We start from the raw sequence: 18,109 nt of genomic DNA on the forward strand, positions 1-18,109 counted from the left end.
TATATTAAGAAAAGCATACAATCAAAAAACCCAGACACGATTCTAGTTCTGTCTCTAATCACTGTTTCCAAAGGCTTTCCATGGAAAATAAACATTCTACTCCCTGTGTATGAAGCTTGTTCCAAAAGTCCCAGTCTACGAGTTGGCGCTTGCTGATATGAGTAAGAACAAAATATCTGACAAATTATCACAAACTAAATGTAAAGTGTTTCTAGTGAAACTTTAGCATCTAAATAGAGACAGGCTAGAAGTATAAACTATACTCGTGGAGTTTGAAGGTTTAGTACAAAAATGTCAGTTATTGCATTCATAATTGTTTATTTCTGATTACATGCTTAATTATATCAGTTTAGATGTATTAGGTTAAATAAAAGGTAAAATTAAGTTCATCTGTTTTCCCTTTTTAAAGAGGCTACTAGAACAATTTAAATTACTTATGAAATTTAGGTACTTAGGCAGTGTTGAATGACTAAGAGGACATACTGTACAGAAGCACAAAACAGCAACTAAGTAAGACTGAAATCGACTCTGTGATTCATCTACCAGTGATATGACAGGGTCTTTAAAGGGGTAATTAAGGTAAAAGGAAGTCGTAAGAGCGGCACTAACCCGGTAGGACAGGTACCTTTTAAAGAACAGATCAGAACCCAGGAGACACACAGACCAAGGGGGAACACGTGAGGGCACAGAAAAGGCAGCCCTCTGCAAACAAGGAGAGGCCTCGGAAGAAACCAAACTTGAATCTCTGACTTTTGGCAGAAGAACTGTGAGAAAAACTTCTTTAAGCCACTCAATCTATAGCACGTTGTTATGGCAGCTTCAGTAAACTAATACAGTGTTCCAAATAATTAAGATTTTTTCAATAACCGATGGGAGTTTTATTTCTCACAGTGAAATGACAAGACTCAGTGCTTCTGTCACACTAGCCTTATTTCAAACCCTCAACAGCCACGTGGATTAGCCCAGACCTAAAGTACAAACCAGAAATTCCTAAGAAGAATGCTTAACTACTTCAGGTTTGTGACCAAGAAGCATCTTACTACTACACTGAAGAATTTTTAATCTGTAACTTAAAAAAAAAAATGCACATAACTCAGATCTACCCTTATATCATTCTTACAAGGATTTACAAACAGAGACTAAAGAAGAGAGTTAACAGTTTAGGGCTATGTTTGGTACTAAGCATGTCATCACCAAAGGTTCTTGAGAGGTCTGCTGCTGAACTAGTGATCCAGGTAGCCACTCATTTATATTACAAAGGAGTCTGAACTCTACGTACAGATTACCCAGGCATGCCCAAACCAGCCTCTAGTAAATCAGAGAATGCTACTATCCATCTTCGTGTTTTATACTCCTTTTATGGGTATAATCAGGCATTTTCAATGGAGAATAAGTTCCAGAAATACAAAAATAACAGGAATGCTATACTGAATGAGATACTCCCAACACAGTTCCACTTAACCATGAGGCATCAAAACACTATGACCACTATTAAAAATTTCATGCACCTAGAAATAATAAATTCAATAAGTATAAAAGAAAACTACACACAGAACTCAGGGAAAAGAACAGGTTGTCCTGCCTAGCTGAACACATTTACTAAATAAATAGCTATCTCCATTGAGAACTATAGAAAAAAGAAGGGATTTCAAAATTTAATAATATAAAAAAGTTCATTTAGTACAAAGTATTTTCCATTTGCATTAATTCTACCTCTTAAACTTGCTTTTTATACTTTACAGTAGCTTAAATTGGACCACAGACTTCATGTTTGTATGTATTTTTACTTTACATAAAGAAACTAAGGCTCTAAGAAATTGAAAGACATGTCCAAGGTCACATATCTAGTGAAGAGGATAGCTAAAACATAAACCTGGACTTCTAGGCCCACAAATTTTCTACAGGTTTTACAGTGTTGAAGTATTAAAACCATGCCCAGCACACAGTGTTACAGAAATGTTAGTTGTTACAAGAACGTGTAATATAATTATGCTGATTTGATCAAGTGTGTGCCCATAATACTTAAAAGGGTAATTCGATTCATAATAAACCTCAACAATGGTAACTCAGCTCAGAATAAATAACTCCCAAGAGCATTATGGTCATAGAAATCTTTTTAAAATTTAAATATATATAATTTTTTTGCAAAGAAAGGTAGAGTGATAGATAAAAGGTTTTCTAGCACAAATTTTGGAGAAGGAAATGGCAACCCACTCCAGTGTTCTTGCCTGGAGAATCCCAGGGACGGGGGAGCCTGGTGGGCTGCCGTCTCTGGGGTCACACAGAGTCAGACATGACTGAAGTGACTTAGCAGCAGCAGCAGCAGCACAAATTTATGATGAAATTATGTGGGGAAAATAAAATGGAATTTTTGAGTTGGAGCTTATCATGTATTTTTAAGTGAATGATGGTTCATACCAAAACTACTGTATTTTTTTATTCCATCAGATCAATTTAAAAGGGATATAAAAGCTTTATTTATCAATACTCAATATTAAAGGACATTTAAAATATGAGGGACAATGTTTCGAGATTTAAAATCCTGAACCCAATCCATAGGCAGTCCTAGTTTGGAACAAGCATCTGGAAGCTATTTTGAGAATGAGAAAATTTAAACATGGTGGGGTATTAGATACTTTGAAATCTGACATGGAAAAGTAAAGTGGTGAACTGAATAAAGCAACTTACATTATGTTCTCATTTTGGTTTAAAAACGTCTGTGTATTCATACATAGAAATATCTAGAGGGATATCAATACCAATGTATACACAACAAATGTACCCAAGTGGAGAGAAGAGTGGCAATCTCCGAGAGGCTAAAATACCGCATTTTTATTTCATCTTTTATCTATCTCTTTTTATAATGCATATATACTATGTTGTAAAAATATACAAAAATGCCTAAATACCAGTACTTTAGTAAACTAGAAATCATAGTCTCTATAATTGGTTGCTCTATGTCTTAAGTCTGTGAAATAAGCACATGTAAGTTAATGATCCTGAGGAAGGTTTTACTCTTTTACTTTAGCTGCAAAGTGTTTAAAATAAATATATTTTACTTTCAAGCATACGGAGTTCTAAATACAAAGATTCATAATAAAAACTGAAATGATCACAGACACTACAAGAAAAAAAAATTCAGATTTTTAAGAATATTGGAAAACGCACCTATATTAACAGAGTTTAAAATAGCAATAGTATGTGCTTACCATATGTGCTTAAATATTTTTCAATTTTAAAAACCTCTAGATAAAATGTTAAGGCAATGAACAAAATAAATAAAATGTCTGCATTCTTAATGTATGTATCAGTATTAAACGCTTTACAGATACTCTTTAATCTTCATACCTCTCCTTGGAAAGTGTCCTCTCTATCTCATTGATAAGAAAATCAAGACTTAAAGAACTATGTATCCAGAACACATAAACTCCTACTTGTAATCCTTTTGCAATATATACATGTATCAAATCAAAAATAATACATTATATATCAATTATATCTCAATTAAAAGAAAAACTCCTACAAATTAAATTTTAAAAAATCAAAGACAATCCAATAGAAAAATGGCAAGAATGACCATCATCAAAAAGTTTACAAGTAATAAATAAATGCTTGAGAGGGTGTGGAGAAAAGGAAACCTTCCTGCATTGTTAATGAGAATACAAATTCCTGCGGCCACAAAGGAGAACAGTGTGGAGCTTCCTTAAACTAACACTAGAGTTAACATATGATGCAGCCATCCCTGGGCTTCCCAAGGGGCACAATGGTAAAAGAATCCACCTGCCGAAGCAGGAGACGCAATAGACACAGGTTCAACCCCTGGATCAGGAAGATACCCTGGAGGAGGAAATGCCAATCAGCTCCAGTATTCTTGCCTGAAAAATCCCACGGACAGAGGAGCCTGGAAGGCTACAGTCCATGGGGTCCCAAAGAATCAGACATGACTGAGCAACTGAGCATGCACCAGCAATTCCACTCCTGGGCATACAACCAGAAAAGATGAAAACTTTAATTTGAAAAAAGACACATGCACTTCAATGTTCACAGCAGCACTATTTACAATAGCCAAGACATGGAAGAAGCCTAACTGTGGTGTGTGTGTGTGCGTATACACAGACACACACAAACACACACACACACACACATTACCCAGCCCCATAAAAAAAACAATGAATGGACCTAGAAATTATCATACTAACTCAGATAAAGACAAATATCATATGATCTAATTTATGTGGGGTCTAAAAAAATGATACAAAGGAACTTATTTACAAAACAGACTCACAAACATAGGAAGCAAACTTGCGACTGCCAAACGAGAAATAGGGGGAATGGATAAATTAGGGATTTAAGATTAATCCTTAATCTTCTCTGGTAGCTCAGGGCTTCCCTGGTAGCTCAGTCGGTAAAGAATCCGCCTGCAATGCAGGAGGCCTGGGTTCGATTCCTGGGTCGGAAAGATCCACTGGAAAAGCGATAGGCTACACACTCCAGTATTCTTGGGCTTCCCTTATGGCTCAGATGGTAAAGAATCCACGTGCAATGAGGGAGACCTGGGTTTGATCCCTGGGTTGGGAAGATCCCCCCTGGAGAAGGGAAAGGCTACCCACTCCAGTATTCTAGCCTAGAGAATTCCATGGACTGTATAGTCCATGGGGTCGCAAAGAATCAGACACGACTGAGCAATTTTCACTTTCAAGATTAATAGGTACACACTACTATATATAACATAAATGCCAAGGACCCACTGTATACCACATTACAACACCTTATAATAACATACGATGGAAAGGAATCTGAGAAATAGAGATACAGACATAATAGATGCAGGTATAACTGAATCACTTTGCTGTACACCTGAAACATTATAAATCAACTATATGAAGAAAAAAAGTAAAGTGGCAAGAGACAAATATTTCACAATTAACAACAGACAACATCCGCATTCTGCCATAAAGGAAATGCAAATTAAAATCAGAGATTCCTCTACTTACCCAGAATGGCTAAAGCTTCACAATAAGAATTCTAGGGACTGAAAATGAACACTCCAGGGGATTACTGTAGCATGAGCTAGGGTCAAAGTATTGAAGCTCCAATCATTGTTCACATAGTAAATAGTGGTGAGTTCTGCCTGGCTTGGACAGAGGTGAGTGATTAAAAAAAAAAAAAAGTATTCTGGAAAAGTGGTTAAGAATCAGATGGTGAAGGGCCTTTAGAGATCAGGATAAGGACTTTAATCTGTATACAATTAGCAATTGTGAACCATGACATAGATGACACAATTTAATCAAGTTTTAAAGGTATATAAAGGCTGTTTCATAGAGAATGTTCCAGAGATGGAAGGACACAGAAACTTTCAAAAATCTTTCTATCTCCTATCCTGCAATAAATTTCTCTGTCTTCCACAGTTTGGTTTAACCTCACTGCTCAACCATTCTTCCAAAACCTCCACCTGTTCGCTCAACCTTCTTTCTTCCTCGCTAGTCACCAGATGGGAGAAGGCAATGGCAACCCACTCCAGTACTTTGCCTGGAAAATCCCATGGACGGAGGAGCCTGGTAGGCTGCAGTTCATGGGGTCGTGAAGAGTCGGACACAACTGAGCAACTTCACTTTCACATTTCACTTTCACGCATTGGAGAAGGAAATGCAACCCACTCCAGTGTTCTTGCCTGGAGAATCCCAGGGACGGGGGAGCCTGGTGGGCTGCCGTCTATGGGGTTGCACAGAGTCGGACACGACTGAAGCAACTTAGCAGCCACAGCAGTAGTCACCAGATGGAACTGAATTAGTTCCCAGCCAAATGCAGGACTGAGCTTTCAATCAAGGAAGGCCCAGGGCCTGCAACGTTCTTGTGCTTCTCCCAGGCATCTCACAAGTTAAATCCAGTGCTTTTCTGTATGCCCACCTGATATCTGTCCACCCATGATTTCTCTGCCTACTCCAGCCTGCCCTCCTCCCCTTCTCCCAAGTCCCTGTAGTTCCTATGTGGGTCCCATCACACAAAATTCAACATCTAACTAGCATCTATATTGTTTTGTTCTCAATTCCGACAAGACTGAGAGAAGAGATCACAAGTGTATCCCCCACCGTACCTGGTATCAAAGGCATACACTAGGTAGTTGTCAGTTCCTCTAGATACCAGAAATCCAGACATATCCTTTGATCCAGTGATTCCATTTCCAGAAATTTATCCTACTGATGCTACTGCTGCTGCTGCTAAGTCACTTTAGTTGTGTCCGACTCTGCAGCCCCATAGACGGCAGCCCACCAGGCTCCTCTGTCCCTGGGATTCTCCAGGCAAGAATACTGGAGTGGGTTGCCATTTCCTTCTCAACTCACATAAATATGCAAAAATACGATCAATGTTACACATTGTAGATAGTAATAAAAACTAGAAACAGTCCAAATGTCTTTTAAGAAAGCCTGCTTCCATTGTGTCTGTACCTCCCATTAAAAGAAAAACTTGGGACACCCATACATACAGACCATAACAAAGCAGTAAGTGAAAAAAGCTGCAGGAGAGGGCTTAAAACAGGTCCTATATTTATTTATACACACATACAACTTAGAAACACACAAGATTTCAGAATGACAACCTCTGTTAGGTAGGACGGACTTTTTCCTGCAGTGTTAAAAACAGGCCCAAAATGGAGCCATTTATGTTAACTCCCACATAACCAAACCCAGACTTAATAATTAACCCAATTATGTACAGTTTCAGCTCTACCAAAAATGGGAACTTAACCAACCAATCAGAAGTCACTCTATCAGTGCTAGCATAGTAATCTGCCTGACAGACCCTTTACCATCCCCTAAAGGAAAGAGACCTTGCTAGAATCAAACTACTTTTGGCAAGTGGAACTTTCTTGTTCCTGCCCATTTCTGCCTATAATGTCTACCACTTCACACAGCTCCTCCAGTTTCTATCTGCCAGACTGGATACTACCTAATACATTAATTGCTGAATAATCACTGAATAAGATTGTAACATTTACTCACTTGAATTTTTTTTTAACATTTGGAAACACTCTACTGCTTAAAAAAAAAAAAAATGAACAAAGAGCACAATGTTTGAAATAAAATATTGATATATTTTTACTCACTGCTCAAAAACAATAATTTACAAAACTTATGATATAAATCCATTTTATTTAAAACAAGAGGAACAGTATATTGGTTATGTGTACATAAATAAAATTTTAGAATATATGCCAATTGTTAATGATGGTTATTTCTCGAAGAGGGATTACAGGAAACTTTCATGTTTTAGGTTAGTTGTTTTTCTTTAAATAATAACCATTTACTTAATTTGGGCTTCCCTGGTGGCTCAGATGCTAAAGATTCTGCCCACAATGCAGGAGACCCAGCTTAGATCCCTGGGTTGGGAAGATTCCCTGGACAAAGAAAGAGTAACCCACCCTAGTATTCTTGCCTGGAGAATTCCATGGACAGAAGAGCCTGGCAGGCCACGGGGTCACAAAAGAATCAGACACAACTGAGAGACTAACACACACTTGAATTACAAATAACAAAGATTTAAAACATTTTATATTCCCTCTGCTGGTGATCATTACAGGTGAGCATTTTGGTGTACCTGACAATTAGTGAACCTAGAGAGAACCAGCTTGTCAGGTCGTCTGTTACACGAAATGTGGGTAAGCATTACAGGCACATCAGGCCAAAAATTACATTCAGAGAAGTTATTCATACAAAAGCTACCTCTCTGCTAGAAAATATTAAATGTATATTTGATGAAGGGAACCTCTCTAAACATAACATTAACCTCACATATTTACCAAATTACTCTAAGAGCCAGGCATTGCAAGGGCCCCTTCCTGATACACTGTTCCATTTTTAAATATCCCTCATTTATCTAGAGGAAAGTAAACTTGTAGGGAACCCATGTTTCTAGGCCAGTGTTTGAGATCAGATGGGAATCTCTAAATAATTGTACCCTTAGAAGCAAGAGGAAGAAACTAGGCAAACCACTAAATGCCACAGTTGTCCTCAGAGAAGTTCAGGATTCTACCTGGTGGATCTGTGCTTCATACAGGACCTCACAGTCCTTAACGTTTTCCCTGTACACCTGCCCCAGCGTGGAGCCTACACATGTCTGACCTGAGGAGTCATGGCCTTCTCCCTAAGCCTCTGATTAAACCCACAGGGACCAGAACTGCCTGTCTTTCCTACTATTTCCTACTAGTCTACTGCTCCAAACCTTTTCCATCTCAGCATGCAGGCATGTCGTGCTCTGTCGCTCAGTCGTGTACAACTCTTTGCGACCCTATGGCTTCTCTGTCCATGCAATTCTCCAGGCAAGTATACTAAAGCCATTTCTTCCTCCAGGGATCTTCCCAACCCAGGGACTGAATCCATGTTTCTTGCTTCTCCTGCACTGGCAGACAGACTGTTTACCACTAAGTTACCTGGGAAGCCCTTTCCATTTCAACACTGACCCTGAAATCCAACCAAGATAGCCTGACCACTGAACCTAATCGCTTACCACAATTAAAGCTAAGTGCTTTACACATTTTACAACTCATCTATGCTCACAACAAGCCTGAAAAACATTCCTATTTCACAGATGAAGAAACTGAAATACGACCAGCAAATCTAAGACTTAGACCCAGAAACCCTGTTGCCTCACTCCAACCTTTCCTACGTAGCACTGTCTCTATGACCTATCTCTTTAAAACTGAGAAAACACTAGAAATCTTCCAGCAGTAAAGTGCTCATGCTTAGCAACAAATCTGAAAGTCAACAGGCCAGCTGAACCCCAAGTTTACTCCTGGAAACACTGTTGGTCCCCGCTACCCTTGGATAACTGAGAACTACCAAAGTTTCAATTACAAAATGCTTATGTTTGCCAGTGCTTTTCCTAGGAAAAGCTGTTTTCAAAAATGATTAGACACTCAACCTCTCAACAAGTCCAACATATCTGGGTTCAGACTCTAGCTCCTTACTACCTGTAAAGTAAGATATAAAGTATATGTACACAATGTGGCACAGCAAGTCACTGGGCAGCAAGGAGTCAGGGTCCCCTGTAATTATCGTTTGATTGCTTTACCATAAATACTCCCAGAAGGTGGGGAAACTGACAAGTTCAAACCAGATTCAATACTCCTGCCCCCAAAAAACTCATGAATTCATAGGTTTACAGAAAACTGTAAACACTACAAAGAATTTTGCATTCTATTTAAATTGATGAGCGGATAAACTAGAAGTTCTACACAAGAGAAACAAAAGTAAAAACCGGTACATAAAAAAATGTTTTAATACCATGAAATTAGCAATCGGGTCAGTTACTACACATGATAATGAAAGTGACTAACAATTCCCTTAGAAAAACTCATTCTTCCGTATATTTCCGTGTGAATTACAATGACTCCGCACTTGAAGAAAAACCCTTGACTACTGTATCTTGAAAGCATTATTGGGTAACCTCAGGTATTTTCAAAGGATGACAAATGGGCACAATGGTCAGGCAATCATCAAGTCAGTAAAGACTGATCTTTACCCCTTCCGTCTACGTTTCTGATCCAATTGTTAGAAGCCTGAGAAATCACATTACAGATAGGGCTTAGTCTTCTCCAGGTGAAGGGCATCACCTTTTAGTCCTCACGCAACTCTACACCGCAAAGACTAAAAACTATGCTCCTTTTTTCTTTTTCCCAGATAAGGAAACTGAGGCACAAGAGAGGCTGAGTAATCTGCCTACATGTGGGAAATCTGAGTCAGACTGGACACCGTTCTGGGTCTAGAGTCCAGCCCTTTTAACCTTATCAAGGCTTGTGGTGGGGACCGGGGACTGCACATCAATTGCACTGTAAAACGTGTGAAGAAATACAGTTACCAGAGGGAAGCAGGGGGTCCAGCGGGGTAATGGCATGCTCCATAACGGATTGCTGGTCTCTGCGTTAAAAAAAAAAAAAAAAAAAACATAAAAATGCCACATTAGAACTTCTCCTAGCTAAATAAACAGCACGCGAAAACGTCAGTACGTGCGGCCCCGGGGCGGACCGCGGAGCGAGCCGCGCTCCCGGTGTGCGGGCCCGGGCACGGCAGGCTGGGCGCGCGGCGTTCCAGTGCGCGCGGGGGCGCAAACAGCGCGCGCGCTTCGCGTGCCTCGGCAGAGTCGCCGGGTCCAGCCCCTCCCCGTGCCGCCGTCACCGTCCCGGGGCCAGGGTCGGGGCAAGCCAAGGGAGCCAGGGACGCGAAGGGAGCCGGAGCCGCCTGCTCCCCGCCCCACGCGCCGGGAACGCGGGTGGCGCTACAGGGCTGCGGTCGCACTTACACAATATGGCGGGTGGAGCCACCAGCGAGCCGGAGCGCAGACTGCGGGAGCCAAGTGATCGACGGCTCGGTGCTCGACTGAGGCGCCTGGGCGGCGCGCGGCCCGAGACCCCGCAGGTTTAAGGGAAGGGCGCGCAAGGTGGCCCCGCCTCCTTCCGGGAGCCTGCGGCACGAGCGAGCCGCGGGGCCCCGCCCCCAACCCCATCCCCCACCGCGCACGTTTCCCCCCCCCCTCCCCCCACCACCCCCGACCGCGTGTCCCCGGCATTCGGGCGCTGGAACTTTAGGCCATCCTGCCACCCGCTCCCTCACGCGCCGCCCTCTCTTCTAGACTAGTTCTGCCCTGGAGCCATCGCTGGTGTTTCTGAGGAACGCTGGTCCCTGAACTTTAGCTTGGAGGCCGCTATTTGCTCCAAGCCAAGCGTTAACTTCCCCCGTCATCCTTCGTCAGCTTGGCATCAGCCAAGCCAACGTCCCAAGTTACCTACAGAGCCCTTTTTCTCAATCCTCATTCTCCTTGATCTTCTGCTTGCAGCGCGTGTGCCTCAGGAGCACGCCTTCGTTAAAGTCTTCGCTGGGTTGCAACAATCACAGAATGTTATCGTTGGCAGGAACTTGAAGCTGCTTTTGCAGCTCTGCTCACTCCAACATTCACAGGTTGAAGAGTTCCTTCTGTGGCCACGCAGCCTCTTCCAGGACTAAGCGAGCCAGGTCTCTAGACTTAGTAGACTCCCTAGGCTTTATCTTTTCCAGACTAAACTTGTTCTTTTGAGGTTCTTAGAGGACCTGATTTTGAGCCTCCACTGTCGTGGTTCCCACCCTCTGTATTTGATGTTGCCCATACATCGTGGTTCTGACAGCTGATGAGAACTGCACAAGTGTCAGCATCTGACAACTCTTGCAGACCCCTGGCCTAAGAGACCTGACCAACTCTAGCACGGCTTCTGCCAGCCTACGGCCCATCCCCAGGACACACACACACTAAAATGCCTACCTGAGAAAGTTCTAAGGAACCCCTGACCACAGGCCCCTGACCTCCCAAGGACTTGCGATTGTGAATAAGTATCTTAAGACTCAGAAGTGTCTCTCCCAACTTGAGAGCCATTTCCTGCAAATGCAGGAAGGGTAGCATCTTTGTGGGAGAAGAGACTCCTCGCTTTGGCAGCTGCCAACCAGCAAGAGAAGCTTGTGTAATCGCCCTTAATAATGACCAGCTCTTTGCCCACTCTTCCCCCTCCTTCATCCTCCCGTTAAAGCCCTTCCCAGTAGCCTACGCACATAGAGGAATAGAGCTCAACTCTTTCTCGACTGTCAGTAGTTACTAAACAAAATCTGTTTTTGACGCTGGACTAAGACCTGGCTGTGTTTATCTTTGACACTGGTCACCAAGTTACAGGGGTAATCCAACCATAGAAAAGTACATCGCTGATACTCATTAATCAACTGCCAGATCAAATGAAACTTGCAGGTGTTTTTCACATTCACCATGTTAAGCCAAGTGTACATCTACCTCACAGTCAGTTTTAGACCAAACTACTAGGAACTTCACATTTATTGTAGTAAAGTTAAATATTAGGTCTTTAGCATCAGGATACAGCAGGTGAGCCATTTTAACTATGTGCTTGCTAACTGTGGGGCTTAAGAAAACTACTTAGGTTTCCTCAGATGTAAAATGGAAACAGTGTTGTCTACTTTGGAAGAGGTCTATAAGGACCAAATGACTAGGTTTGGATAAACACTTGGGTGGGTGCCTAGTGCATATAGGTTTGCAAGAAACATTTGTCCCTGTCCATCAATATGAGAAGTATCCAATTTACATCTTATAACATCCCTGTTTATATTTATAGCACACTTCCTTGCAAAGTTTTTATGTGTAATCTAGTTCAGGTTTCTTTCTCCCAAAGAAAACTGAAATATTAACCACAATAAATTTCAAAGGTCCACATGTTTCAAGATGCTCAGAGTGAAACTAAAAGACAACACACTGAAGGTGAAGGGAGACGGTGACCATGTAACAGACAAGCTGTTGCTGAATGGATTTCAGTATCAAGCAAACTGGGGCTTCCCAGGTGGCGATAGTGGTAAAGAACCAAATAGGGTCTTCTCAGGTGGTGCTAGTGGTAGAGAACCTGCCTGCCAGTGCAGGAGATGTAAGAGACGTGGGTTTGATCCCAGGGTCGGGAAGATCCCCTGGAGGAGGGCACGGCAACACACTCCAGTATTTTTGCCTGGCGAATCCCATGGACAGAGGAACCTGGAAGGCTATAGTCAGTCCATAAAGTCGCAAAGAGTCAGACACGACTAATGTGACTTAGCATACACACCCAACAAGCAAGTGGACCAATAAAATGATGACCAAGGGTGTTACTGAGTCCAAATTCACACTGCTTACTGCATGAAAGACCAATAAATCAAGAGATGAGTTGTTGGGGGAAGGAATACTGACTCCACTCAGAAAATCAGCAGACCAAGAAGTGGTAGACTAGTGTCCCAGAGAATCATTTGTCTGGGTTTGGATGCTACTTTCTTTTACAGAACAAAGAGAGGGCAATGAGGAGGTGTAGTAAAATAAGGCAATACCTGGTTCCAGCCAGACTCTGGAAGGTGTGTGTTTTCTTCTTTCCTGCAGCCATACAGGTCAGGATGTTTCCTATGAGCTAAACAAAGGTATTTTGGCTTAACACTCAGGCATGGGAGGCAGAGTTCCCTGAGATAGGCCACTATGTACACTTTAAGCCATAGGCAACATTTCTTTAGTGATTCAGTTCAGTTCAGTTCAGTTGCTCGGTTGTGTCTGACTCTTTGTGACCCCATGAACCACAGCACGCCAGACCTCCCTGTTCATCACCAACTCCAGGAGTCCACCCAAACCCATGTCCATTGAGTCGGTGATGCCATCCAACCATCTCATCCTCTGTCATCCCCTTCTCCTCCTGCCCTCAATCTTTCCCAGCATCAGGGTCTTTTCAAATGAGTCAGCTCTTCGCATGAGGTGGCCAAAGTATTTTCGTTTCAGCTTCAACATCAGTCCTTCCAATGAACACCCAGAACTGATCTCCTTCAGAATGGACTGGTTGGATCTCCTTGCAGTCCAAGGGACTCTCAAGAGTCTTCTCTAACACCACAGTTCAAAAGCATCAATTCTTAGGCACTCAGCTCTCTTTATAGTCCAATTCTCACATCCATACATGACTATTGGAAAAACCATAGCATTGACTAGACAGACCTTTGTTGACAATGTCTCTGCTTTTTAATATGCTCTCTAGGTTGGTCATAACTTTCCTTCCAAGGAGTAAGCGTCTTTTAATTTCATGGCTGCAATCACCATCTGCAGTGATTTTGGTGCCCAGAAAAATAAAGTCATCCACTGTTTCCACATCTATTTGCCATGAAGTGATGGGACCAGATGCCATGATCTTCGTTTTCTGAATGTTGAGCTTTAAGCCAACTTTTCCACTCTCCTCTTCAGTGATTAACTTGTAGCAAAAGCAATAGAATAAAATTGAAGTTGCTCAGTCCTGTCTGACTCTCTGCAACCCTGTGGGCTGTAGCCCATCAAGCTCCTCTGGCCATGGGATTTTCCAGGCAAGAATACTGGAGTGGGTTGCCATTTTCTTCTCCGGAGTATCTTCCTAACCCAGGGATCAAAACCCAGTCTCCTGCATTACAAGCAGACTCTGTACCCACTGAGCCACCAGGGAACCAAGGTTAAAGCAAAAGAAACAGATTCAACACAGAGTCAGATTTGCTCTTCCCTATTACAAGGATTACAAGAATGTACGTGCTTATGCTAAGTTGCTTCAGTCATGTCCAACTCTTTGTGACCCCATGGACTTAGCCCACCAGGCTCCTCTATCCATAGGATTCTCCAGGCAAGAATGCTGGAGTGGGTTTCCATGCCCTCTTCCAGGGGGCCTTCCCAACCCAGGGATCAAACCAGAGTCTCTTATGTCTCCTGCATTGGCAGGCCAGTTCTTTACCACTAGCGCCACCTGGGAAGCCCCATTACAAGGATGTTGCTGCTACTGCTGCTAAGTGGCTTCAGTCGTGTCCAACTCTGAGAAATCCCATAGATGGAAGCCAACCAGGCTCCCCTATCCCTGGGATTCTCCAGGCAAAAGTACTGTAGTGGGTTGCCATTTCATTCTCCAATGCATGAAAGTGAAAAGTGAAAGTGAAGTCACTCAGCCATGTCCGACTCTTAGCAACCCCATGGACTGCAGCCTACCAGGCTCCGCCGCCCATGGGATTTTCCAGGCAAGAGTACTAGAGTGGGGTGCCGTTGCCTTCTCCGATATATACAGGCAAATTACAGAAGGTATTCAAATGGCAGCTAATGTGAAAAACACAACATCTCTAGCATTTGGAGAAGCAAATTTGAACAATGAGATAAATTTACTTACTAGATTGCAAATAACATTGTAAATTATCATACAAATTTACATTTGTTCAATAATTATTATGTTCCAGTAACTCTGGTGAGGTCTTTGTATTTTATTTAATTACCCTAAAATGTAGGCTCCAAGAGAACAAGGACCAGATTTTCATTGTTCACCGAATCCTCAGACTCGGGCACAGTTGCTGGCAAAGAGTAAGCAATCAATGAATATTTACTGAATGTTCAGTAATATATTCAGTAATAACGAAATTGTTTGCAATAGCCTAGAATGTTTCTTTTCACAGCTGACTCATTCATCCAGCCTCAGCACAACACCAACTTTCTTCCTCTGTTATTCTTCATCTTACCTAGGATTGTTTGCTTTGCTGAAGAGCTATGTTCACAATCTGTAGTTATTTAACTTGTTTATGATTTTTCTCCTCCTGCTAGAGTGAGAGTTGCTAAGAGCAGGAACCACATATGTTTTGTTCATTGCCATTTATCCAGGCAAACAAGAATATCTTACCCATAATAGAGATTGAATAAATGTTTGTTAAATGGATTAATGCATGGTGGGAAAAAAATGAAAAATTGAAGTATAGAATACCAGCAATTATTAAAAAGAATAAGCTAAATCAATGTTCCCTCGTGTGGAAAAATATCCATGATAGAGTAAATTTTAATAAATGGAAGTGGTAGGAAAAACCCTATGTTTTTTAAATGTGTTTGGATATCCACAAAAGGAAAATAGTTTAAAATAACCTCTGAGATACAGGGACCAAGCACATAGAAGGCAGTGGACTTAGGGACATATCATTATTATTTTACATGTGTTTGTATTTTATTATTTAATATTTTTGCAATGTGCACATTAAAGAAATTTAAGGTTGTGAAATGTATATTAAAAGGAAATTAATGCTCACTGTTGTTAATCCTTGTCATATTTTGGGCTTCCAAGGAAAGGAACATACATATACATGTAGTATAATTTTCAGAGGAGCAATTTCATAGCTTCAAGCAAGTTTTCAATGGATCTTACTATCCCCAAAAGTTCCATGGAGTAGGATGGAACCTCTAGCAATAGGTTATACATTTTTCTTCAGGATACAAAGATGGCTGTCCAATCTCCCTACCCAATTATCTTCTACTCTTACCCCATTTTCTTGAACTGGTGGAGTTCAAAATTTATGATGGTCCAAAAAGATTCTATAATAAAAATTTGCTGCAGCAAAATAAATTTTGAAAACACTGCACCCTGTTACCAACCTCCTTTGAGATTTATAGCACATTATCCATCTTTAACATCTCACAAAGATCAGAAATAAACAAGTTTTTTACCTCCAAACCCAGAATGTCTCAAAGACAATGAAGCATGGAACATGCTTGGTATATCTTTCAAAATCTTGCAGAACAGTTTTTGCTCCAAACAACTGGTGGGGGAAAGCTGAGAGAGGCTATGAGCAGAGGTGCTAACACCACTTTGCTTCAACAGCTGTTCTCCCTACTGCTGCCACTAAGCAGTCTTAGAATTTCTGGTCTTTAATCAACTTCTATCAGCTCATGTACTTCAGCACTTTGTTCAGAAAATGGAATCATTCTCTCAACATCAAGATGCATATCTGTCTTGAGCTCTTGAAGCAGTATTTCTAACTGCCTTTAGAATATTTACACTTAAATATTTCACCATTACCTCTGATTCAAGTGGCTAAAACTAAAATCATTACTTCATTCCAACCCCCCAGAGTCTTCATTTATTTCCTTAACATCATTATTCTTCTGCACTCCTTGGTAATAAACTTTAATTTGCCTTTTCTTTCATTCCATAAACTCAGTGAGGTGTCAACTTTTGTTCTATTCCAGCCTATTGAAGTCAGTATGGATAAAGATTCAATCATTCTTGTCATTTCCTCTCAACTATCCATCAAAATTTTCATTATTTTAAGCCCTATCTAAAGTATCATCTTCTCTGAAATGTCTTCCAGGAGATTCACTCAGGCCTCTCACAATTAATCTCACTTTGCTCTGTAAGCTCATTACATTCTTTTTGTGCTCCATTTTATAGCCCTGTGATCTGGTATCGTATGGTTTTAAATGTATGCCACCTCGTGGTCCCAGAAGGCTGCTTGAGCTCCGGCCTTCACCTATACATTTCAACCATTAGAAAGGAGGAAGGGCAAAAGTACACCACCTGCCTTATAAAAAGATGTGAAAGACAAAATGCATCTGTCAATCAAGGAGATGATTTTATTCAAGCTACTGGGGGGACACCCTAGGTCCTAAGATCCAAGTGTCCCCACTGCGTGGTTTTGCTTTAGATATTTATAGGGAGGCACAGTGAAATCTCGGGTGGGGTGATTTGCAGTTGGGGTCATTTTACAATTAGGGGAAACCTCAATCAGCTGAACAGAAGTGTTTATCTGTGTTTAGTTACTTTCAAGCAGACAAACATTTCTAATATCAGGTAATCATTCATGAGACAAAGAAGCAGAGCTGAATATACCCAGAACTAATGTCAGTTATATCTCATTTGAGGAAAAAAAAGGAATGGGGAGTTGGAAGGACTCTGTCTGGCCTCCTCAGAGGTTCAGGTGAAAGTGAGAGACATCTGAGAGTTTCATGAGAGCCCTGACAAAGTGTGGATGGGACTCTTACCTGAGTCATGTGGGGAAGGGCAGTTCTTTGAGGTAATCCTTTTCCTGGAACATAGAAAGGTGAAGGCTTAGAAAACAGGGGGTGGGGGAATTTCTTAGCCATCACTATTTTCCCAGAGCAAAACTTTAGATCAAGTTGAACATTTTAAAGGCTTCCCAAAAGCCTCACATAGTGCTTCTGTCTAAACATAATTGTCTGGTGTCACTTAATCACATGGCTCCGTCTTACTGGGAAAAGTAATCACTTAGATGAGAGGCAGTAAGGGCAGATAAAAATGGGTGCTGTTACTAAACAGGTAAGAGTGAGCTATTGATGCTTTTGAACTGTGGTGCTGGAGAAGACTCTTGAGAGTCCCTTGGACAGCAAGGAGATCAAACCCGTCAATCCTAAAGGAAATCAACCCTGCATATTCATTGGAAGGACTGATGCTGAAACTGTAGCTCCAATACTTTGGCCACATGATGCGAAGAGTCTACTCATTTGAGAAGACCCTGATGCTGGGAAAGATGAAGGCAGAAGGAGAATAGGGCAACAGAGGATGAAATGGTGTGATGACATCACTGATTCAATTGATTCACCAGTTAAGGGTCAGGGAAGCCTGGCGTGCTACAGTCCATGGAGTATCGAAGAGTTGGACACAACTTGGCAATTGAACAACAAAGGTCAAGCTACCCAATTAGCATGTCCCTCACAGGGCTCTGTAATACTCCTGACCTCTACCCTTCTCCACCCTTACCTCTTTCTAATCTAGTCCTCACATGGTAGCCCAAGCTCCCTTTTTAAA

At 41.5% G+C, this 18,109-nt stretch overlaps 1 protein-coding gene across 6 annotated transcripts in view; it reads right to left on the reverse strand.

Moving 5' to 3' along the window:
- TPK1 (thiamin pyrophosphokinase 1) overlaps window positions 1-11,628 on the reverse strand; it is a 393,770-nt gene extending 382,142 nt beyond the window's left edge. For 3 of the 6 annotated variants that reach the window (XM_070369073.1, XM_070369075.1, XM_070369069.1), the window contains exons 1-2: window positions 10,297-10,444; window positions 9,856-9,914 (exon numbers count right to left, since the gene is read on the reverse strand). In XM_070369073.1, the coding sequence (XP_070225174.1) occupies window positions 9,856-9,898 (43 nt within the window). In that variant the 5' untranslated portion in view covers window positions 9,899-9,914; window positions 10,297-10,444. Of the gene's footprint in view, window positions 1-9,855; window positions 9,915-10,296; window positions 10,445-10,779; window positions 10,974-11,573 lie in introns of those variants that run through there. The other 3 variants (XM_070369072.1, XM_070369071.1, XM_070369070.1) reach the window with 3 other exon arrangements.
- Window positions 11,629-18,109: the final 6,481 nt, after the last annotated feature.

The sequence above is a fragment of the Bos mutus genome, chromosome 4, assembly GCF_027580195.1.
Source record: "Bos mutus isolate GX-2022 chromosome 4, NWIPB_WYAK_1.1, whole genome shotgun sequence".
Classification (NCBI taxonomy): Eukaryota; Metazoa; Chordata; class Mammalia; order Artiodactyla; family Bovidae; genus Bos; species Bos mutus.